General features: G+C 44.6%; 1 protein-coding gene across 1 annotated transcript in view; it reads left to right on the top strand.

The window, feature by feature from the left end:
• Positions 1 to 25927, top strand: part of C3 (complement C3) — a 102458-nt gene that overhangs the window by 15750 nt on the left and 60781 nt on the right. The window contains exons 8-15 of the mRNA XM_030196876.1: positions 9070 to 9172; positions 14065 to 14185; positions 15058 to 15173; positions 15431 to 15577; positions 21026 to 21238; positions 21482 to 21685; positions 23177 to 23338; positions 25420 to 25549. Of these exons, the coding sequence (XP_030052736.1) occupies positions 9070 to 9172; positions 14065 to 14185; positions 15058 to 15173; positions 15431 to 15577; positions 21026 to 21238; positions 21482 to 21685; positions 23177 to 23338; positions 25420 to 25549 (1196 nt within the window). The remainder of the gene's footprint in view (positions 1 to 9069; positions 9173 to 14064; positions 14186 to 15057; positions 15174 to 15430; positions 15578 to 21025; positions 21239 to 21481; positions 21686 to 23176; positions 23339 to 25419; positions 25550 to 25927) is intronic.

Below are 25927 nucleotides of genomic sequence, written 5' to 3'. Positions count from 1 at the left end.
GGCTCTGCTATCCAATCTCGGTTAAGCTCCTGAGGATCCTTTCCTTCTGAACAGGATTCCTTTATGTTTATCCCACGCATGTTTGAATTCCGTTACCGTTTTCCTCTCCACCACCTCCCGCGGGAGGGCATTCCAAGCATCCACCACTCTCTCCGTGAAGAAATACTTCCTGATATTTTTCTTGAGTCTGCCCCCCTTCAATCTCATTTCATGTCCTCTCGTTCTACCGCCTTCGTATCTCCGGAAAAGGTTCGTTTGTGGATTAATACCTTTCAAATATTTGAACATCTGTATCATATCACCCCTGTTTCTCCTTTCCTCCAGGGTATACATGTTCAGGTCATAAACTATGGCAAGCACCAGAAGTAGAAAAAAGCAGTAAAAAAACTTCTCAATCTGCTGTGACTTCCATATGTCATTTTCCATAAACCGCTCACAAGACGTCCATTTTTTCTTCCATTTTTTCAAGGTATTGATTCTTTTTGGTGGTTCTAGAAATTTTTTAAAGCACTTCTATGCTCTAACATTGGATTCAAAATGCGTTGAAAAAAAAAATCATTGCACCCATGAATTTCTTGGGAGACGACTTGAGGAAAGAGCAAACCTTGTTTTGTTCACATCTCACATTTCCACTGTTCTCTGGTCTCAGCTCTCTAACACTGCCACAGTTCTTTATTAACAACTGGTCTCTAAAAGTTCCTCCACTCACTAGTCTGTAAACCTGATCTTAGACCTAAAGGGTTATCTGAAGTCCTGCTCCCTGAAAGCAGTTAACTATTTCAGCCTGCACTTTCTTTTCTCAGGGCTGGACAGGAAAAGCCACCGCCCTGGGCCTCAATGTGTGTGTGTGTTTGGGGGGGGGGGGGGGGGTCACCGTGCCACCCTTTACATTAGTGTGAGTCTGGAAGCTGCTAAAAGTAGAAACATAGAAACATGAGAGCAGATAAAGGCCATATGGCCCATCCAGTCTGCCCATCTTCTGTAACCCCCAACTCTTCCTTTTCTTAATTGACCCCACTTGCTTATACCATGCCTTTTTCAATTCTGACACAGTCCTCGATGCCACAACCTCCACCGGGAGGCAATTCCACGCCTCCACCACCCTTCCTGTGAAATAATACTTTCTTAGATTACTCCTAAGCCTATTCCCTCTTAACTTCATCGTATGCCCCCTCGTTCCACAGCTCTCCTTCAGTTGAAAAAGGCTGGACTTCCTGTACTTATGGTTCAACGTTTTTATTGATGACAACCAGGATATACAAGACCTGTGAGACATTTCAAGTTCTGAACAGCTGACACAAATAAACAATACAACATTATCCGTCATCAAGTTTTTACATTATTAATAGGTCTCCAAACTCCCCCCCCAACCCTCCCCCCCTCCAACTTCCCCGTAAAGATAAAAGAGAAACAACCAATGAAGGAATAACCTCTTATCAGAACCGTATTAGTGACCACACTCCTTCCAGTGCTACGAAGATCATGTTCTATATTATCAGCAATAGACCTTCAGTTCCCAAATGATATGGTTAGCACCCTTTCCTGGGGCCCAAGCTGGAGAGCCTGTGTTCTGATGGCCCTCCCTCCTACCACCCCAAGGTGATCTCTTACCAAGACCTAATACGAGTGCTTGAACTAAAAAAACTCCCCTCCCCCCTCCCTATCCCCTTCTGCCTGAGCGACCTATGAACCCACCGAGTCATTAACCTCGTTCTTACTTAAGTGACACAAGTTGCTGAAGTAGGATCCTTTAACGCGCTGAGTTTATTAAGAATGTAACTTCGTGCTTTGGGAGACATCACATTAATATAATCTGTCCAAGTTAAATAAAAATGTTTTTGTGTTTTGAAATTAAGCAGAGCATCCTGAAGCTCCGACAAAAGTAAGGCATGCAAACGATTACGCCATTGCCAGAAAGAGGGGGCCCGTTCCAGTGTCCAATTCACCAGGATACATTTCATACCGACCACAGAGGCCTTGTGAACAAGTGCATTTTGGTAAGCCGTACCCCCCTCCACCGGACTTTGGCATCCCAGCAAAATGCATTTTGGCAAACGCCTGATCCGGGCTCCTCCAACTCCTTCCAAAAACCTTAGTATCCGTCTCCAAAAAGCCTCAGTTGCAGGACATTGCCAAAAAGCATGGTAAAAATCACTTTGGTTCGCCCCACATCGCCTACACTGAGCCGATTCTAGATACCCCATCCGAAATAGACGGGACTGTACTTCCTGTACTTAAATGCCCTTGAGATATTTAAACGTCTCTATCATGTCTCCTCTCTTCCAGCGTATACATGTTGAGGTTCATAAACCGGTTCCTATAATTTTTGCATTCAAGACCATTTACTAATTTTGTAGCCACCCTCTGGACCGACTGCATCCTGTTTATATCTTTCCGTAGGTGCGGTCTCCAGAACTGCACGTAGTACTCCAAATGAGGCCTCACCAGAGACTTATACAACGGCACTATCACCTCCTTTTTCCTGCTGGTCATGCCTCTGTTTATGCACCTAAACATCCTTCTGGCTTTGACCGTTGCTTTTTCTACCTGTTTGGAAATTTTAAGGTCATCAGACACAATCGCCCCCAAGTCCGCTCTTCCTTCGTACACTGAAGCACTTCACCCCCTATACTGTACCGTTCCCTTGGATTCTTGCGACCCAATTGCATGACCCTGCATTTTTTAGCATTAAATCTTAGTTGCCAAATATCAGACCATTCCTCCAGCTTCGCTAGGTCCTTCTTCATGTCATTCACACCTTCCAGGGTGTCCACCCTGTTGCAGAGTTTGGTATCATCCACAAAGAGACCAACCTTACCAGGCAGCCCTTCCGCAATATCGCTCACAAAGATGTTAAAAAGAGCCGGCCCTAGGACCGATCCCTGCGGTACTCCACTTACAACATCCTTCTCTTCAGAGCAAGCTCCATTTACTACTACCCTCTGTCTCCTTGCATTCAAGCAATTTTTAACCCAATCAGTTACTCTAGGTTCCATACCGAGGACACTCGATTTATTGATCAGTCGCCTGTGCAGAATCGTGTCAAAGGCTTAGCTGAAATCCAAGTATACCACTTCAAGCACCCCTCCCACATCCAACTGTTTGGTCACCCAGTCGAAGAAGTGAGTCTCATATCTAGGGAAAACAGCTACAATCCCTGATGGATCATTTACTTATCCTATATTTAATACAGTGAAACCTCGGTTTTTGTCGATAATTCGTCCGAAAACTATCGACGAAAACCGAAATCGACGAAAACCGAGGCAACAAGCAATTTTTTCTTTTAAATGAATAAAAAAGACTAGTGTATAGAATAAATGAACATTTAACATGGCATTTACCTTTCTGAAGACTCTTCTTGGTGTATGGAAGATGGAGAGAGAGGAGCAGAGGTTATTGTTTGGAAGGGGGATCCCCCTCCATAAGGACACTATCTGGGGGGGGGGGGTCACTTCCCTTCTTGTTCTTTTGCCACTAGGACCAGCTTCTGGGGAGGGGGTCACTTCCCTTCTTGATCTTTTGCCACTAGGACCAGCTTCTGGGGGGGGGGGTCACTTCCCTTCTTGATCTTTTGCCACTAGGACTAGCTTCTGGGGGGGGGGGGTCACTTCCCCTCTTGTTCTTTTGCCACTAGGACCAGCTTCTGGGGGGGGGGTCACTTCCCTTCTTGATCTTTTGCCACTAGGACCAGCTTCTGGGGGGGGGGGTCACTTCCCTTCTTGTTCTTTTGCCACTAGGACCAGCTTCTGGGGGGGTCACTTCCCCTCTTGTTCTTTTGCCACTAGGACCAGCTTCTGGGGGGGTCACTTCCTTTCTTGTTCTTTTGCCACTAGGACCAGCTTCTGGGGGGGGTCACTTCCCCTCTTGCTCTTTTGCCACTAGGACCAGCTTCTGGGGGGGGGGGGTCACTTCCCCTCTTGCTATTTTGCCACTAGGACCAGCTTCTGGGGGGGGGGGTGTCACTTCCCTTCTTGCTCTTTTGCCACTAGGACCAGCTTCTGGGGGGGGTCACTTCCCTTCTTGTTCTTTTGCCACTAGGACCAGCTTCAGAGTCTGTGGACCCATGCCGCACAAGAAACGTGTCCAAAGAAGTTTGTTTCTGTCGCCTCTTTAAGATTTGCCTAAAACGGGGCAACACATTATCATTGAACAAGTTGCAGACACGGCTTGCAACAGCTTTGTCTGGGTGATTTTTCTTCACAAACACCTGTACTTTACTCCACATGGAGAGGATGTCCTTAATCTCTGAAGAAGGCACATTCTCTACTGTTTCTTCCTCATTATCCGAAGCAACTTCTTCATCTGCCGTCTGTTGCACTTCTAGTTGAAGGTCTTGCAGCTCTTCAGTGGTGAGTTCTTCTCTGTGGTCATCCACCAACTCTTCCACATCCTCACCACTCACCTCCAAACCCATGGAATTACCTAAATGAACAATTGACTGCACAACATGTGTAGAGTAATCAGGTGAAGGATCTAACCCGTCTAAATCTCTCTCAAGCACACATCCTGGTCATAATTTCTTCCATCCACAGTTTATCGTCCTGGATGTCACTCCCTGCCAAGCCTTATCTATGAGGCTGATGCAGTTGAGAATGTTGAAATGGTTTTTCCAGAACTCTCTGAAGGACAATTCTGTATCTGATGTCACCTCAAAGCACCTTTGAAACAATGCTTTTGTGTACAGTTTCTTCAAATAGCATTACCACACAACAGAAGAGTAAGCCTACATTTATTGAAATGTCTTATAATAAATAAATACATATGTTTTTTTTAAATATGGTCATAAGAATTAATGAATGTCTTAATTTCCCCATTAATTTTGCAAAAACCTGCAAAATCAACATTGAAAATGTCCATTATCAGTATATTAGAATGTTGTGGTTTGGAGATACTGATTTAAGAATAGCCATACACTAGAGATACAAATTTGAAAGAACTAGTGTGTCCAGTAGTCATAGAAGAACCACAATATTCTAAATATACTATTAATGGATATTTTTGATGTTAAGTACATAAGTACATAAGTAGTGCCATACTGGGAAAGACCAAAGGTCCATCTAGCCCAGCATCCTGTCACCGACAGTGGCCAATCCAGGTCAAGGGCACCTGGCACGCTCCCCAAACGTAAAAACATTCCAGACAAGTTATACCTAAAAATGCGGAATTTTTCCAAGTCCATTTAATAGCGGTCTATGGACTTGTCCTTTAGGAATCTATCTAACCCCTTTTTAAACTCCGTCAAGCTAACCGCCCGTACCACGTTCTCCGGCAACGAATTCCAGAGTCTAATTACACGTTGGGTGAAGAAAACTTTTCTCCGATTCGTTTTAAATTTACCACACTGTAGCTTCAACTCATGCCCTCTAGTCCTAGTATTTTTGGATAGCGTGAACAGTCGCTTCACATCCACCCAATCCATTCCACTCATTATTTTATACACTTCTATCATATCTCCCCTCAGCCGTCTCTTCTTCAAGCTGAAAAGCCCTAGCCTTCTCAGCCTCTCTTCATAGGAAAGTCGTCCCATCCCCACTATCATTTTCGTCGCCCTTCGCTGTACCTTTTCCAATTCTACTATATCTTTTTTGAGATACGGAGACCAGTACTGAACACAATACTCCAGGTGCGGTCGCACCATGGAGCGATACAACGGCATTATAACATCCGCACACCTGGACTCCATACCCTTCCTAATAACACCCAACATTCTATTCGCTTTCCTAGCCGCAGCAGCACACTGAGCAGAAGGTTTCAGCATATCATCGACGACGACACCCAGATCCCTTTCTTGATCCGTAACTCCTAACGCGGAACCTTGCAAGACGTAGCTATAATTCGGGTTCCTCTTACCCACATGCATCACTTTGCACTTGTCAACATTGAACTTCATCTGCCACTTGCACGCCCATTCTCCCAGTCTCGCAAGGTCCTCCTGTAATTGTTCACATTCCTCCTGCGACTTGACGACCCTGAATAATTTTGTGTCATCGGCGAATTTAATTACCTCACTAGTTATTCCCATCTCTAGGTCATTTATAAATACATTAAAAAGCAACGGACCCAGCACAGACCCCTGCGGGACCCTACTAACTACCCTCCTCCACTGAGAATACTGGCCACGCAATCCTACTCTCTGCTTCCTATCTTTCAACCAGTTCTTAATCCATAATAATACCCTACCTCCGATTCCATGACTCTGCAATTTCTTCAGGACTTTCGTGCGGCACTTTGTCAAACGCCTTCTGAAAATCCAGATATACAATATCAATCGGCTCCCCATTGTCCACATGTTTGCTTACCCCCTCAAAAAAATGCATTAGATTGGTGAGGCAAGACTTCCCTTCACTAAATCCGTGCTGACTTTGTCTCATCAGTCCATGTTTTTGTATATGCTCTGCAATTTTATTCTTAATAATAGCCTCCACCATCTTGCCCGGCACCGACGTCAGACTCACCGGTCTATAATTTCCCGGATCTCCTCTGGAACCCTTCTTAAAAATCGGAGTAACATTGGCTACCCTCCAGTCTTCCGGTACTACACTCGATTTTAGGGACAGATTGCATATTTCTAACAGTAGCTCCGCAAGTTCATTTTTTAGTTCTATTAATACTCTGGGATGAATACCATCAGGTCCCGGTGATTTACTACTCTTCAGCTTGCTGAACTGACCCATTACATCCTCCAAGGTTACAGAGAATTTGTTTAGTTTCTCCGACTCCCCCGCTTCAAATATTCTTTCCGGCACCGGTGTCCCCCCCAAATCCTCCTCGGTGAAGACCGAAGCAAAGAATTCATTTAATTTCTCCGCTACGGCTTTGTCCTCCTTGATCGCCCCTTTAACACCATTTTCGTCCAGCGGCCCAACCGACTCTTTGGCCGGTTTCCTGCTTTTAATGTATCTAAAAAAATTTTACTATGTATTTTTGCTTCCAACGCTAATTTCTTCTCAAAGTCCTTTTTTGCCCTCCTTATCTCCGCTTTGCATTTGGCTTGGCATTCCTTATGATCTATCCTGTTACTTTCAGTTGGTTCTCTTCTCCACTTTCTGAAGGATTGTTTTTTGGCTCTAATGATTTCCTTTATCTTACTGTTTAGCCACGCCGGCTGACGTTTAGTCTTTTTTCCCTTTTTTCTAATACGTGGAATATATTTGTCCTGAACCTCCAGGATGGTGTTTTTAAACAGCATCCACGCCTGATGCAAGTTTTTTACTCTGCGAGCTGCTCCTTTCAGTCTTTTTTTCACCATTTTTCTCATTTTGTCGTAATCACCTTTTCTATAGTTAAACGCTAGCGTACTTGATTTCCTAGTTTCACTTCCTTCAATGCCAATATCAAAACCGATCATATTATGATCACTGTTATCAAGCGGCCCTCGTATCGTTACCCCCTGCACTAGATCATGAGCACCACTAAGGACTAAGTCTAGTATTTTTCCTTCTCTTGTCGGCTCCTGAACTAGCTGTTAAACTTCTTTATTTTTATAGTACAATAAGCCCTACATTTAAAACAAATTTTAGACAAACTTATAATCTTATGACCTATAGAGAGCATGGCGTAAACCTGGATTAATCTTTTAATCATTTTATATTTAATATATACATATTGAGATAAGGTGTGCCCTCCCCTGGGTAGAAAATTAGTGCTATTGAAATGTTCTCTTCAATTTTCAAACGCTAAATAATTTTTAAAAAGCTCAAAGATGAGTATTGTCCAATTTTGTATTCTATTCAAACATTTCTATGAGCTTCATAATAACTTATCTTAACCGTTTCTTTCCATAATTCCAAAATCTGGCATTGCAAACTATTGCTAAGAATTGTTGGCTCCCTCTGGTGGACGAAAGTAGTAATTACAAGATGACATGTTTATTTCTAATTTAAAATATTTCGTAACCTGGTACAATCAATGGTACTAAGCCACCTAGATTACTGCAATGCAAGAACAAATCATTAAGAAACTCCAAACTGCTCAAAACACAGCAGCCAGACTCGTATTTGGAAAAACAAAATACGAAAGCGCCAAACCCCTAAGAGAAAAACTACACTGGTTCCCACTTAAAGAACGTATTGCGTTCAAAGCCTGCACCCTGGTTCATAAAATTATCCACGGCGAAGCCCCGATCTACATGACAGACGTCATAGACTTACCAACCAGGAACACAAAAAGGTCAGCACGAACATTCCTGAACCTCCACTACCCTAGCTGCAAAGGAGTAAAATATAAATCAACTTATGTATCCAGCTTCTCTTACATAAGCACACAATTATGGAATGCACTACCAAACGTCATAAAAGCAATGCACGACCTAACAAACTTCCAAAAATCACTAAAAACCAACCTGTTCAAAAAGGCATACCACAAGGATCCATCCCAAATACCAGCCAATGAAACCTATACCAGAAATAGACAAAACTGAACTCTCAGTACTTGACTGCTTCACCTACTCTGTCAATAACTGAACTTTAACGCAATACCATTTGATTTCTCATTCCGGAAATGAACCTTTGATTTCTCATTCCGGAAGTGAACCTTTAATACCTGACTGCTTAATTTACTCTGTCACGTACGAACTTTAATGCAATACCTCTCTGTATTTCTCAATCCAGAAATGGCGTTCGCCATTATGGCATAATGTAAGCCACATTGAGCCTGAAAATAGGTGGGGAAAATGTGGGATACAAATGCAACAAATAAATAAATAATACTTACTTAGATTACTCCTAAGCCTATTCCCTCTTAACGTCATCGTATGCCCCCCTCGTTCCAGAGCTCTCCTTCAGTTGAAAAAGGCTCACTTCCTGTACATAAAGGCCCTTGAGATATTTAAAAGTCTCTATCATATCTCTATCATTTTGCCCTGAAAATGCCCTGTACTTCCTCACAAATCTTCTCCATCATATTTCACCTAGATGAATATTTGTTGGTGGTTGGGGGGGGGGGGGGAGAGAAGGGTTTCTGTTGCTCTCTGTGCAGAGAAATCCATTACAATGAATTCAGATGTATCAGTTTCTCATGAATCTCGCTTGACCTTTAGCTCACATTTTGTCGTGGTGATTTCATTCCCAGGTTTTTGTACGGGAAGCCCGTGGAAGGAGTGGCTTACGTTCTCTTTGGGATACAGGTGGATGATGAGAAAAAGAGCATCCCGCAATCACTTCGCAGAATTGAAGTAAGTTATAGTGTCTGATACGGAGTCTCTTAGAGAAAGCACAATGGTGAGAAAAGAAAGAGAAGACAGCATGGACTGTGATGTGCAGCGGCTGCCTGCCATAGCACCAGTTACAGCGTTACTGTATTTGTATATTCAATCAACACTGCAGATTGTGATCAAGTTAGGTGGCCATGGATAAGTTATTGGAGAGCAGCTGCACTTCAGCATTCTCTGGATAACATTTGGACGGTTCTGGGCCTCCCCCCGTCCTGCCTCTGAACCTCTGTATAACTTTTATCTGTAGAACTTGCCACATCATAGTAAAGCTGTTTGAAGTGTGCAAATTCAATTAAAAAAAAGATTTAGGAGTGTAGTTATCAATGTGGTCTCTCATTAATATGGGGGGGGGGGGGGGGGTTACCACTAACTGGTGCTATTTTAGCACAGGTCCCATTTTATGCAGTGAGATTAGTTACTAATAACTGGGGGTAGCAGTAAAATAACTCGTCATTGTGACATCATTGAGGCTGTCTCTTACTGGTGGAATGAGGCATTATGACATCACAATATCAGCTCTGGTTATCAGCTGGTTCAGCGAGCATGGTCTTTAGTGGGGGATGAGCACAAGCTTTTTACCATTCATGGCAGCAGCCTATGAGAATCGTAGGCAAATTTATTTAAAGTAGCTGATTACACTGTAAGTGTGCATTCCAAGGCATGCACAGCCATTTGCGAGTGAGGCAGAAAAGGACCACCTACCTTTAGTGGGAGAAATTGTAGGGGACATCAAGAGTTGTCGTAGCAGGTCCTTCATGGCGGTGGGATCAACAGTGAAGAGTCAAGGTGATGCGGCAGCCAGTTCTCCCTCCTCTTTGTATTTGTCCCTCCTCTTGTCAGTATTTTTTTTTTTACTTTACATTTTTATTAACAAACGAAACAGTACAACACATTTATACATTTTCCCATTCTTTTATCCCCCCTCCTCCCCCCTCCCTCCCCCCTCACCCCTATCTCATTTACCACTACTTCATTTGGGTCAGGTCCTTGAACCGGGACCATAGCTCAGAAGTAGCACTACTACTACTTATCATTTCTATAGCGCTACCGGACGTACGCAGCGCTTCACACTTGAACATGGAGAGATAGTCCCTGCTCGATAGAGCTTACAATCTAATTATGACAGACAGGACAAGTAAGAGATAAGGGTTAGGACAGACAGGACATATCAGGGATAGGGGACAGTTGAAGGGTTAGGTTTAGGAGTTAAAAGCAGCATTCCCACTCTTTTGTCCGTGAGCTTCTCCATTTCCCCAATCAGGGATAGTTTCAAAATCCAATCTTGTTCAGATGGCCCCTCCGTCTGCTTCCAATGCTTTGCAATAATGCTCTTGGCTGCTGCCAAGCATGTTCTCTTGAAGCGTCTCTGCCACTTTGCACCTCGCCGATTGCCCAAACCTAGCAGGCACCACTGTGGCTCACACAAAAACGGTTTGCCCGTATGTACTGTAAGTTTTGTCGCTATATTTTCCCAAAATGGTTGCAATCTTTGACAGGACCACAAGATGTGTAGAAAGGTTCCCTCTTCTGCTCCACATCTCCAGCATAACTGTGAGACCATTGAAAACATGGCATGTAGTCGATGCGGGGTATAGTACCATCTCGAGAGAACCTTGAAGGCATTTTCTTTTAACAACACACAGTTTGAAGCTTTTTAAACTTCCATTATTATCGCCTTCCATTCATTTATTGTAAAGTCCTTCTGCAGGTCTCGTTCCCACTGAGACATATACCACCTTATTTTCGAAAGAGAAAGACGCCCATATTTCGACCCAAATCGGGAGATGGGCGTCTTTCTCCCGTGGGCGGCCAAATCGGTATAATCGAAAGCCGATTTTGGGAGTCTTCAACTGCACTCCGTTGCAGAAACGGCCAAAGTGGGGGCATGTCGGAGGCGTGGTGAAGGCAGGACTGGCTTGATTGTCCTATACTTGGCTCAGTTTTATTAATTGATAACAGTGTGAAGAGTTTCAGTGTCTGGGATCCAGAGCTGATATTGTGATGTCATAGTGCCTTATTCCACCAATAAGAGCCAACCTCATCAGTGATGTCACAATGGCTTGATTGTCCTATACTTGGCTCAGTTTTATTAATTGATAACAGTGTGAAGAGTTTCAGTGTCTGGTAGCCAGAGCTGATATTGTGATGTCATCATGCCTCATTCCACCAATAAGAGCCAACCTCATCAGTGATGTCACAATGATTTGATTGTAATTTTACTGTAACCCCGTTATTAGTAACTAGTCTCACTGCATAAAATGGGACCTATACTAAAATAGTTAGTGGTAAAATAACCCATCTTAATGGTATCCCATGCTGATAACTACTCCCCTTAGTGGTTGGTGTATTCACTGAGTGCAGAAAGACATTTGAGTAGTGGTCCCATGGAATGTCAGCTGGACACATCTTTGTGAAACATACTGACCGCTCACCAGTCCATATTAAATAGTAGTACATAAGTGACGGCAGATAAAGACCTGTACGGTCCATCCAGTCTGCCCAACAAGATAAAGTCCAACCATTACCTACCCTCTTCCCCAGTCTCTACCCTACCTAAAGTACATTTATAGCTGGGCTTATGTTATGTACCCTCCAAGTATCTAAGAAACTGACATGCAGTGATCAGGGCTTTGGATTTAGGTGTTTGCTTTTAGCTAAGTAGTGTTCATTACTGAAAAAAACACAGATTTTAATCTTCAATTTTGTAATCTAATATTATTACTATTTTTTTGTAACTTTCAAATCCATTTCCATTTCAAACACAGAGATTTTCCCCACAGAAATGGATGCATTGAAACATTTCCACCTTATAGATGGGTAAAGTATATAATTTGGTCCACTACTTGCCCACTTTCATCTGCAGCAGAGTGAGGAATTCCCGAGGAGGGCAAATGCTAAAATAGTCAGTGGTCTCTGTCATAAACCCCTAAACCCACTTCCCCCATTCTCTATCTCCATTAATGGCTCTCACATCCTCCCTGTCTCCTCAGCTCGTAACCTTGGAGTCATCTTTGATTCCTCTCTCTTCTTCTCTGCGCATATTCAGCAGATCGCCAAAACCTGTCGTTTCTTTATCTACAACATTAGCAAAATTCGCCCCTTCCTTTCTGAATACGCTACCAGAACCCTTATCCAAACCCTTGTCACCTCTCGCTTGGATTATTGCAATTTGCTTCTCACTGGTCTTCCGCTCAGCCATCTCTCTCCTCTCTAATCTGTCCAAAATTCTGCGGCACAACTTATTTTCCGCCAGAATCGTTATACCCACACTAGCCCACTCCTCAAATCTCTTCACTGGCTCCCTGTCCGCTTCTGCATACAGTTCAAACTTCTCTTACTGACCTTTAAATGCATCCATTCTGCAGCTCCCCATTACCTCTCCACTCTCATTTCTCCCTACATTCCTCCCTGTGAACTCCACTCACTGGACAAATCTCTTGTCGTCCCCCTTCTCCTCCACTGCTAACTCCAGACTTCGTTCCTTTTCCCTCATGGCACCTTATGCCTGGAATAGACTTCCTGAGCCTGTATGTCTAGCTCCATCTCTACCTGTTTTCAAATCTATGCTGAAAACCCACCTTTTCAGCACTGCTTTTGGCTCCTAGCCACTACTCAATTGCCCTCCCCTTGTTCCTTCTCACCCAGTACTTCCTTCGCCCTTAATTGTCTTGTCTGTCTGTATTTTTAGATTGTAAGCTCTATTGAGCAGGGACTATCTCTCTGTGTCAGGTGTTCAGCGCTGCGTGCGTCTGGTAGCGCTATACAAATGCTAATAATAATAAAGGACATGGGACAGACTTAAAGACGACAATATGTATATTTGGAAAAAGGGCAGGAGATATGACGGAGACATTTAAATACCTCTGTGGTGTAAATGAACAGGAGGTGGCCTGTTTCATTTGAGTGGTAGTTATAGAGCAAGGGTCATGGGATAAGGTGAAAGGGGACAGACCAACAGATCTTGGTTTTTTGTATTGTGATGAGATACTGGATGATGTATTGGATTTGGATTTGTGGAAAATAATAAACATACTTTGAAAAAAAAAAAGAAAGGGGACAGACCGAGGGAGAGGAAGGGATTGTAGAGATTAGTAGTTGGTGTGGATGGACAGACTAGATAGATCAGATGGTCTTTATCTGTGTCATTTTGTCTGTTTCTAAGTACAGAGCAGTGGCGTAGCCAAGGGTGGGCCCGGGTGGGCCCTGGCCCACCCACTTTGTGTTCAGGCCCACCCATTAGCGGCACACCTATGATGTGGCTGGCAGGGATCCCCAAGCCCCACCAGCCGAAAAGTCCCAACAACTGTCCTTCCTACATACCTTGTAAATAGCAAATCTTTGCCTGCAGCAAGCAGAGACTGATACATACTGCTCGCAGTGGCCCCACAGCCTTCCCTCTGACGTATTCCTGCCTATGCGGAAACAGGAAGTTGCATCAGTGGGGAGGCTGTGGGGCCAACATGAGCAGTGTGTATGAGTTGCTGCTCGCTGCTGGTGAAAATGATGAAAATCTGCTATTTAAAAGGTATGCGGGGGAGGGGGATGTTTGAGAGACCCTATGGCATGCAGGCGAGAGAAGGAGAGACCAAATCACTTGTGGGACAGGGATGTTCTGCCCACCCATTCTGGGCCCAGGCCCACCCAAAATTGGGTATCTGGCTACGCCCCTGGTTCAGAGGATCTCTGAGGGAGAGGAAGGGATTATAGAGATTAGATGGTTTGGATGGACAAACTGGATAGACCGTGTGGTCTTTATCTGTGTTATTTTTCTCTGTTTGTCTTTTACTCTTTCAGAGACTCGCATTCTAGTCCTATGATGTGGTATGACGTGGCATGCTCTCTTTTTGTTTTAGATAAAGGATGGTGAAGGCCACGGAACATTGAAAAGAGAAATGCTGACATCCCCAGGACGTGATCTGAATGAGCTGCTGGGTCACAGTATATTTGTCACTGTGACGGTTTTAACTGATTCGGGTGAGTGACGGTATTCTGTCCCCAAGAGAAGAGCCGTTTTAGAAATCAGCGACTTGCCTAACGTTAAAATGTTGAGTCCTTCAGTCAGACGCACAACATACAAGGGTAAAGGGTAAGGGGTATGGATTTGATAAACCACCTTTCTGTGCTACAACCAAAGCAGTTTATGAAAGCTTACATGAATATGTCATAATAACACTCTGTAAGCCACATTGAGCCTGCAAATAGGTGGGATAATGTGGGGTACAAACAGGGGTGTACTGGTAAATTGTTAAGAGGGGGCTCTCTCTCGCCAGCAAAGTAAAAGAGAATTCAGGAGGGGCCCAAACCCACATTTTGGGATCCATTTGTTAAAGTAGCCATGGAGAACCGGCTCCCAAAATTCTTAAAAACTTAACAAACGGCTCTCGAGAGCCTGTGAGAGCCTGCTCCAACACACCACTGGGTACAAATGTAATAAATAAATCTAAGAAGCTCATTGTATATCTGGGGTGATGGATAGTTAGGTGACTTGCCCAGAATCAAACCCAATTCCCCAAGTTCTCAGCCCGATGCACTAACCATTAAGAAGCCCCTCCTACAGGACAGGGCCCTGGACTCCCCTGATCTGGAATATAAATTAAACCAATACGCAGAACCCAGTCTAAAGATGCTCGCTGCACACAGGAGACTGGCTGTATTCACCACTGATGTGCTCCACTGCCCTTCTGGTCCTACCCACAGCTAGTGATTTCCTTCCCCCACAATACCTACACAGCTTGAATTTACCTCCTCGAGACCTCATGGGAATGATTGGGAACTGGTCCCATTTGCTCCGGGGAGTGACTGTAAGAGCGTTCCACCATATTTTTAATGATCCTTTGTCTTTACAGGAAGTGACATGGTGGAAGCAGAACTGACAGGAATTCAAATTGTGACCTCGCCATACAAAATCCACTTCACAAAAACACCCAAGTTTTTTAAGCCTGGCATGCCCTTTGACCTCATGGTAACTTTCAGCTTCATTGTTTGTACTGCATGATGCCTTTTACAACTGTTGCCTATCAGCACCCAACATGCTGTTCTCTGTGTTTCACACCCTGCAATTCTGTGATTGTGTGTGTGACATACAAAATTCATTAGGGTTTCCTGTTCAGTATTGTAGTTGGCAGGAAGATATTTTCTGACGCTTTTGGTGCGTCACTTTGCTCATACCATGTGATCAAACCAAATTAACCTGATTTGTGACTTCTCATTTTCTCGTAGGTCTATGTAACAAATCCTGATGGCTCCCCTGCACACAGAGTTCCAGTGGAAACCGATAACGGAAGGGTTTCAGGAACATCTCAGGAAGATGGGACCATAAGGCTGACTGTGAACACACACGCTACTGGTCAGCCACTACAGATTACGGTGGGTCCCCATTACACCCCTCACATGAGGGATTCTGAGTACACTGCACACACGTCATGCAATCGCTCATTCAAGAAGAGAATTAGAGAAGCCAGGGTAGAGTTTCAGTAAGACCTGAGAGCAGAAGAAATGAGAAACGCCAGGAGGGTGTGAGAGGGGAATGGCACAGAGCAAGACAGCAGTAAAAGCCTTTGGGGTCAGTATTTAGAAGGGTTCTCCAGTAATATAGAACAGATACAAGTGAAGGAATAAAATCAATAAGGCAAATCCTATATAATAATTCTCACCTCCAACGTTCTGAGGCTGCCTGGAACCGTGGCTTCCGCTGGAGGTGGTCTGCTTCATGGAGTAGATAAAACTGACGTCACCAGTCCGACGCACAGCAAGCAACCGCGACCTAGCAAACAGCGACCCAGGCAGGGGGAGGAGTACTCCTCCCCCCCCCTAGGGTTACCATATGGCTCCAGAAAAAGGAGGACGGATTGAGCCAGCCGGGTTTTACTTCCATTGCTTTCAGTGGACATAATTGAGCCACCGGGTTTCACTTCCATTGCTTTCAATGGAAAGCAATGGAAATAAAACCCGGCTGGCTCAATCCGTCCTCCTTTTTCTGGAGCTATATGGTAACCCTACCCCCCCCCCCCCCCCGTGCCCAGGAATCGCTGGAGACTGGATGCCAACCTCCGGAACCACCCGCGCACAGTAACCGCCCTCAAAAAACCGCCACCACCCTCCCTCTCTTCTCCAAGTCCGGATTCGGACTGTTGGAGAGGACGAAACTCCCGAAAAAAACGCTGCCACCCTCCCTCTCCTCTCAAAGTCCGGATTCGGACTGTTGGAGAGGACGAAGAGGGAGGGCGCTGAGACGGCAAGCGAGCACCTCTGGCGACTGTCCAATGTGGAGGAGGCAGGTGAGGGCTCAGGGCAGGGGTCGGGGTCCAGTAGTGGCGAGTCGGAGAAGGGGGAAGGGAAAGAGCAGCAGGTCCGATTCCAGCGCGGCCGTCATCCTCGTTCACTCTAAACAAAGCAAGCAAACCTATGACATGCTGCAGGACGTCCAATAGAAGCAGTGGAAGTGAACAATGCAAGTCTATGGTAAGCAAGGAAGCCCATTGGTTAATCTCTGATTCCACTCCCCTACGCAGCCGTCATTCGTATACACTCAACAAAAGGAAACCTAGTAGCTGCTGCTTCTCATTGTCGTTTTTAAAGCTGTTTCCACTGGATAGACAGTGCCGTAAAACGTGGAGGACAAAAGGAGGGGGGAGACACACAGACCCTGCAACTGGGAGGGAGGGACGGGGGGGAGGGAGGGAGACCCTGCAACTGGGAAAAAGGGAGAGGGACCCTGCAACTGTGAAAAAGGGAGGGAGGGGGGAGCCCTGCAAATGGGAGACAGCCCCGGGGGGGGGGGGGGCGACCCTGGAACTGGGAGAGAGGGGGGGGACCCTGGCACACGCTCATTCTCACACACACTCGCACTCAGTCTCACTCTCTCTCTGTCACACACACACACTCGCACATTCACTCTCTCACACAGTCACTCACACACACTCTCTCAAACATACACACTCCAAGGAAAACAGAAACGGGCCTTTTTTACTAGTATTCCATAAAAACAAAGGAATTTGTTTCATTGCAGTAGTAACTCGTTAGTCTCCTTTGCACAGTCTCTCCACTTTAAACTCCAGCACCTCTCCCCCTTCTCTCCTTCTTCCCTTAGCCTCCTTTGCTGGTCAGATGCTTCAGTCTCATCTATCAGTTGTGGTAGCCATTTGGCCAGTGATTAAGCTCAGGACCTCTGTGCTCTGGTTTCTGTTCCCCAGAGCTGCTGTTCCCTTATTAAACAGATTAGTGGACAGAGCCCTGGATGAGCTTTTAGCTCCTGTCACTTAGGCTGTCAGCACTGACCAGCTCCACTGCTTCCACTTTTCAGGTCCTTTCCCCAACATGGACCATCTTGTAGCTGTAGCTTCAGTCTTTAGCTGTCTGTGCCAGAGGGGCGGGAGAGCATCATCCTATCCTATATAATAAAATGCACCTTCAACATTCTGAAGCCGAGAAAGTGAAGCCTTCAAGCCTTGAAGCATTCCTGCAACGTTCCGGAACTACGTGTCGTCAATTGAGGAGATGGAGCCTTACAGAGCGCATGAATGCTTCAAGGCTTGAAGGCTTCACTTTCTCTCACTCACACACACACACACACACACACTCACTCACTCACTCTCTGTCTCTCACACACACTCTCGCTCACACACTCTCTCTCACACACAGACTCACACACACACTCTGTCGCTCTCTCACTCAGTCTCTCATACACACTCCATCTCTCACCCACACACTCTCTCTCAAACATACACACTCTGAGGAAAGGGGGGCATGGAACACGCTGGGGAGGAGAGGCAGGGGGGCATGGAACTCAGAGGGGAGGGAAGGGGGGCCAAGAACTCGGAGGGGGGGGAGGGAGGGGGGCCTGCACCTCGGACGGAAGGGGGGCCTGGAACTCGGAGGGAGGAGAGGGAGGGAGGGAAGGAGGGGGTCATGGAACTTGGAGCCCCACACACACACACACACACACTGTCTCTCACATACACTCTCTCTCACACACTGCTACTACTATTACTACTACTTATCATTTCTATAGTGCTACCGGATGTACGCAGCGCTTTACACTAGAACATGAAGAGACACTGTCTCTCATACACACTCTCTCACACACACTCACTCTCACACATACATACACATACACTCTGTCTCTCACTCATTCTCTCTCACTCACACACACACACACACACACATAGTAACATAGTAAATGACGGCAGAAAAAGACCTGCATGGTCCATCCAGTCTGCCCAACAAGATAAACTCATATGTGCTACTTTTTGTGTATACCCTACTTTGATTTGTACCTGTCCTCTTCAGGGCACAGACCGTATAAGTCTGCCCAGCACTATCCCCGCCTCCCGCCACCGGCTCTGCCACCCAATCTCGGCTAAGCTCCTTAGGATTCATTCCTTCTGAACAGGATTCCTTTATGTTTATCCCACGCGTGTTTGAATTCTGTTACCTGCAGTAACCACACAGTTAGGCCTGTGATTGGGACCAATGCAGAAAGCTAAGTCTGTACTTGAGGCAGTGGAGGGTTAAATGACTTACCAAAGATCCCAAGGAGTGTTAGTGGATTTGAACCCCAGCTTCCCTTGTTCTCAGCTCACTGCTGTTTTATTAGATGACACACACACACACTCATCTCACACACACACTTTCTCTCTCACACACACACTCTCTCTCTCTCTTTCAAACATACACACTCCGAGGAAAACCTTGCTAGCGCCTGTTTCATTTGTGTCAGAAACGGGCCTGTTTTACTAGTCCTATATAATAAAAAGCACCTCCAACATTCTGAAGCTGACTCTGTGGCAGTGTAGGGTTCGTAAGTCTATAGTTCAGCGTTTCATTGGCTCTCACTGTCCCCGCCCTCACGTCGAGGAAGCAGAATGCTGCATAGTTGCCAAGCAAACAAACGCGACGTCACAGGAACGAAGAACCAATCAGACAGAACGGAACTTGAAGGAGGGAAGTGGAGTGGATTGAATCTCTAACAAACAATCATATACAGGGAGGTACGAACATCAGTGGAGGCAAGTGCACACAAACATTTAAGCACTTTGTCACTCACACACATCACACACACACACTCACTCAATCACTCCGTGTATCTCTCTCTTACACTGTCTGTAAAACACACTGTCACTCTCAGTCTCTCACATGGGCAACTGATGTTGCATTCTCACGAGTAAGGAGCTCTTCTGATGTGATTGTTAAACTGATTGAAGGGCCTGAACAAGGAAAACTTTTACCACATTGTAACACAGTTTACACAAAAATATTGTATATAAAGAAATCTTACACATGTAAACAACAATTATATTCAGACTACAACCGTGGAAACATTAATGGCAGGAACTCATTACATTGCTAGCGCCCATTTCATTGCGTTAAGAAACGGGCCTTTTTTACTAGTGATTACATAAAACAGAACTTATAATTCAGATTTTATTGGCACTTTTCTGGAGCAGAGGCCCCAAATGAGGAAAAAAAAATTTTGGCAGCCTGCTACATGCATGTAGGTGATCTTGGGGGTGTAGGTTACATGGTACAGAGCTGAAGTTGCGATGTACCTGTATATTTTATACATTATTAGAAGCAACACATTTACACTCTTTGGAGTAAGCATAAGTTTATGTGAGAGAATTTGGGGCTCATTTTCAAAGCACTTAGAAATACAAAGCTCCATAGGTTACTGTGCAACTTTGTAAGTCTAAGTGCTTTGAAAATTCACTTCATGCCTGTATTATGCAAGACCAGACGGATGCCTTTCTGGACAGAATTATGCCCAGAGCAGAGAGGCATTCCGGGGCAGGATTGGGGTTATATACGAATACGTACCTTCCCTGAATCTGGAAGCCTGTGTTTGAAATTTTACTTTGCCAAAACGCCTCGCACAAAAGAGCCAGATGTAACTTTGATCAGGTGATTCATCCTGAGACAATTTTCAGGTGACCGATTGCGCATAACCTCCCTTTCCAAACTGCTGTAAGTTGCACACCTAGCAGCTGACAGATTCATACCAAATTCTTGAAAAAGACCCCTCCCCCCTTTATAAATATTCTAAAGGATTTAACTGAACAGGAGAGACCTCTGCCTGGTTAAACCACCCTGACCAGGGCAAACCCAAATACCCAGCTGCGCTTAACTGAACGATACCAATGAAGATCCAGCCTGACACCTCAGTACTGTCCGATCAGTCCAGGGTTGGAGTCTGGGAGGATCCGGCATTTATCCCGTTACTGGTGATTTTCAGAACTCTAACCGGACGGCTGACCAGCTGAAGTGAGGATAGTACAAAGGTTATTCTGGCTTTGTCAGCCTCGTACTTGCTGGCACCTGATAAATGCTGATGCCCTGCTTATACCCGGTTTAAAAGAGCCTGTGGTGGCCAGCGTTTAAACCACACAGACGGCAACAAGCTGAATGTTTACCTGTGCTCCTTCCATCGCACTCACCAGCGCAGTTTTTACATTTTTACTAAAGAGTTTGACTCCACCCTCATGAAGATTATTTTTGGCAAAGCAGGAAATGTGAAATTACAGCTAACTCCAAAAGCTACTTCATCAATTTCCTTAATTATGAGAATCGATTTCTAAGACAGCCTGGCGAGCGATACCGAGATAGGAATTCCCTGAAAGGGGTCACCATGGACTGAGTGAAGGTTCACTCTAAATGCCGTGTTCCTGTTGTGTGATTTTAATTAACAGATTGTTAGAGCGGGGATGAAAGTTCAGGTGAAGGCCTGGTGTTGGGATACATACGGGATTTCATATGCTTATCTATTCAAAGCTGGGCAGAGCAGATGATCCTATGTGGTTGTTTTCTGCTGTGTTTCAGGTTCAAACGACATCGCCTAACTTATCAGCACAACGCCAAGCTGTAGCCTCCATGATTGCGCAACCATATGCGACGCAAACCGCCTCCAAGAATTACCTCCACATTGGGGTGACATCTACAGAGCTGAAGCCTGGAAGAAACCTGCCGGTTAACTTCCATCTGCGAAGCAATGACCAGAGCATCCAGAACAGGATCACATACTTCACCTATCTGGTAAGGACACTTCATGGCGTGACACGGGATGTAACGGCTCCATAATTACTACAGTCACAGGTAAGGCACAGCAGGGACAAATCAGCAGCTGGATCTATGACACTCGCCTTGGGAAGAATGTCCTGGTGACTGCTAGCATCGTAGGTCACAAGTGATCCATATCTGAGTGATGACACACGTGATTTCTGCTGAACACACACATACCCTGGGTAGCTCTCAACATGTTGCATTTCATTTGCTTAGATACTGAACAAAGGCAAGATTATTAAAACCGGCAGACAGCCCAGACAGGCTGGACAGAATCCCGTCACAATGACCCTGAGCATTACTCCAGATTTCATCCCATCCTTCCGTATCGTGGCTTATTACTATGTGGAAAATGCTGGTGTGAAGGAGATCGTGGCAGACTCGATCTGGGTGGACGTGAAGGATACCTGCATGGGAACGGTAAGGTGGCAAAGGGATATCGAAGTAACTCGCACTTATTCGTGATTTTCAAGATGAGTTACATTCATGTGCAGAGGGCGTTTTCCTGCCCCTGGGGTGCTTCCAATATTTTTGTACCTGAGGTAATACAAGGATTTGAACCCTGGCTTCCCACTGCTCTAACCCTCTGGCTGCTGCTCCATTCCATAACCAGGCTCTTTCGAGGTACAGCGGTGCTCTCGCAAGCATTTACTCAAGGTGGCCCCAAACTCGGGAATATTTCCTTGGTAATTTTACATTTTTCTTGTACCCCAGGGGACCTGTACAATTGGCCAGTGTGCAGCAGCCATGAACTTTTTCACCAGTGGCCACATGTAGGCTTTGGATGCTGCATGCTTGCAGGGTGGTTTTGTATTACATCTGGGAGGTGATTTTAGAAGCTTTACACGTGTAAAGTTGCCTCAGCATACAGGTGACAGAGTTTGGAAGCTTTACATGTATGAAGTGGCCAGCGCATAAATGTGACGGCATTTGGAATCTTTACACGTGTAATGTGTCCGGCACATACATGTGACAGCATTTGGAAGCTTTACACGTGTAAAGTGGCCTGAGTGTACAAGTGACGGCATTGAGGAGAGGCATCACACATAGATTTGAAGGAGACGTGATCTTAAAAGTATATTGTTTGTGTTTCCTATTTTGCAATTCTAATGTGTTAATCTTAAAAAAGTTGCCCAGTCAGAACTTAACTGCTCATTTGGACACAGGGTTTGGAGGGGGATTCAGGAGCCAGTCGTGCTCCCTTTGCTGGTGTTCAGAGCCAGCTCAAAAAGCAAACAAATGTGAGTTTGCAGTTCGTCTCCTCCTAGACGTGTGGTTTTGAATCTTGCACATACAAAGCTCTGTGTGATGCTGCTGTTTTCTGAACATGTGTCTAGTAAACCAGTTATTCTTTCTGTAGTGCCACCAAATACATCATTTCATTTCATTTCACTTCACTTAATTTTGCTTACTAAAATGTATATTCTGCCCTTATTCAGGGCAGGTTACAAGGAAACATACATAATCAGGTACATAAAGAACTTTTAACATGACAATGTACTCCATTATAATAGCCAGACCAGGCTATCAGTAGACAACTCAACTCATCTTCTCGTGGTCTTTATATGTATTTTACAAAAGGCCGTGTTCAGTGAGTCTTTTGTAAAATACAGGGCACATTTTGAATGTCCTGAGTTTGTGGTCTGTTTTCCAAGCTAGACACCCTATACAGAATCAAATTTCTGAGTGAACCAAGGTGATACACAAAACCAAGTTATTTTGTAATCAAATATTTACCTCTGCAGAGTCATATCATAAACTTGTACCATAGATCTGCAGTGGTTTTTGCATGAAAACCCTGATTTAGGGTTAAAATCTAAGCAAGAGAATCATATTTCCATATTTTCCTCTTCAGTCTTAAACATTTACCTACAGAATGGACAGCTAATTGTTCAACGTTCTTCCCGACAGCTGGTGGTCACTGGGGCATCTGAGAGAGATGACAGGATCCACGAACCGGGCATGTCCATGAAGCTGAAAGTGAAAGGGGATCACAAAGCCCGGGTTGGTTTTGTGGCTGTGGATAAAGGAGTCTACGTTCTAAATAAGAAGCATAAAATCTCTCAAAGCAAGGTGCGCTAACCCCAACTGTCCTTGTGTTCTGCGTAACTGGAGTCTTGCTCGTCATAAGACTGCGGGACTTGAGTGGACTGTCCTTGTCACATATCCACTACTAATTTTTTTTTTTGCAGCTTATAAATTAATTTCTTTTATTGGTTTTCAATACAAATATAAGCAAGAGCTCACGACATAACAACAAGCAATATTTTACAAAGTATGGCAACACTGGAGCTCACATTTAAGAAGTAGCAATCTATATCTAGAATCAAATTAAGTGGAAAAAAGAGAGAGGGAGGAAAGAGGGAAAGGGGAGGGGGCTGGAGGATACAGATTTATTATTATTATTTATTGCATTTGTATCCCACATTTTCCCACCTATTTGCAGGCTCAATGTGGCTTACATAATTTTGTTAACAACGTCATTCCAAGATATCAGATACAGTTAGTATTGTGCAGAGATTAAGTAGGGACGAGAGAAGAAGGAAGGGAGTGATTAGGGTAGTTATAGAGGTGGATTTTCATAACTGAGTGGGTTGGCGAGGTGAATTAGTGAGGTTATCGGTTCTCATTGTAGGCTTTGCTGAAGAAGTATGTCTTCAGAGATTTGCGAAAGATAGTTATTTTGTTGATTGTTTTCAGGTCTGTAGGTAGTGCATTCCATAACTGCGTGCTCGAGTAAGAGAAGGTAGTGGCATGCATCAGCTTGTATTTTAGTCCTTTACAGCTGGGGAAGTGCAGGTTGAGAAATTCGCGGGATGATCTTGTGGTGTTTCTGGGAGGTAGGTCCACGAGGTTTAATCAAAGTATAAAGCATGCATATGCCATAAAATACATCAAATTTAGTACTTATAAGAGTCTGCTGACTCATAGTGAAGGGGCTCTTGTTAGCACCATGGTTTCTTTAGCATTGAAGGTAATCTTCTCCCATTGGAAGTCTTTACATCAGGCTACCTACCAGGAATGGTGGAACTTAGTGCTCCAGATTTACAAATTTGACTCACACCTTGCAAAGAAATCTTCTCGTTTTGCTTCATATAGGGAAAAATGGCTACCACTTGTCTCTTATTTTGATACGGCACTACTAATAATTTCTATAGTGCTACTAGACGTACGCAGCGCTGTACACGTTATATGCAGGTACTTTCTCTGTCCCTAGAGGGCACACAATCTGAGTTTTGTACCTGGGGCAATGGAGGGTTTAAGTGACTTGCCCAAGGTCACAAGAGCTGCAGTGGGAATCTAACCACTGTTCCCTCTAAGCTGAGTGGGGGTCCTTCAACGGCATTGCTTCAATATTGAGTTTTCAATCTTTAGAGACAGGTAGGTTACCTAGAGTCCAACAGAGAGAGCTTGCCTGTCCCTCGTTGAAAATGTGCCCCCAAGTGGCAGGAGTGTAGGTGGAGGACTCGCGTTCAGCTTAGTGGGAACAGTGACTCTAGAAAAGGTTGCCAGGATCAAAGCTTGCTGCACTAACTATTAGGCTACTCCACTATCTGGGGTCTTGCTCATCACAAGAGAGTGCACGTGGACTGTCCTTGTGTTAACACTCTGTTCTGCATGTCTGAGGTCTTGCTCATCAGCACCACAGTCTGAAGGCCCAGTAACAATATGTACCCACATTATATGAAAACTGGTCACAGATAAAGAGATCCCCATGAATCTCATACAGCCTCGAAGGGTCTCATTTTACATTGTAACAAGTGTACCAACATTATATGGAAAATCGGACACTGTTTCAGAGGTTTCACAAATCTAATTATAACCTGTAAGGACCTGATTATATCAGGTAACAAATATACCATCACTATATGAAAACTGGCCACGAATTCAGAGATCCCCACAAATCTCATTTGAGCCTCTAAGGGTCTGATTTTACACAGTAACAAATGCACCCTTCTTATATGAATACTGGCTGCTGTTTCAGAGATTCCCGTGAATGTCTTTGCAAATTTACTGAGATGGTGCTGCCCTGGTAATTTAGCACTTACTCAAGGACTGGTGTGAATAGAGCTATGGGAGAGCAATTATCATACACTAGAATGGGGCACGAGATGAAGCTAAGGCTGGATTTGAACTCCAAGCTTTCTTCACAGGTCTGGGATACTGTGGAGAAGAATGACATTGGCTGCACACCTGGCAGTGGCATGAACAATATTGGGGTGTTTACTGATGCTGGACTTGCCCTGGAAACTAATTTTCAGATTTCAACACCCCAGAGATCAGGTACGATAGCTAAAATACTAACTAATTCCACACTATCCACTGTTCTAGGTGGATTCCAAGTTTACATACATAAAAATTCACATTACAAATTATACACTACACATAGATTATAAACAAATACAATCCACTATCAGGCTCATTTTCAAAGCACTTAGCCTCCCAAAGTTCCATAGAAACCAATGGAACTTAGCCTCCCAAAGTGCTTTGAAAATATGCCTCTATGTGATGTATCTTTCACCTAAGATACAAACATCACTGCAGATAGTATTTTCTCATATGAGTATGTGCATGAGGGTCCACTGATGAAATAACATGTACACACTGAGATTCCTAGCAAAGGGAGTGTATGCACGAGGACACAGATACATGGTGACGCAT

Source organism: Microcaecilia unicolor, chromosome 3 (assembly GCF_901765095.1).
Source record: "Microcaecilia unicolor chromosome 3, aMicUni1.1, whole genome shotgun sequence".
Classification (NCBI taxonomy): domain Eukaryota; kingdom Metazoa; phylum Chordata; class Amphibia; order Gymnophiona; family Siphonopidae; genus Microcaecilia; species Microcaecilia unicolor.
Note: the sequence above shows the minus strand (reverse complement) of the source record. Positions and strands in the feature narration are given on the sequence as shown.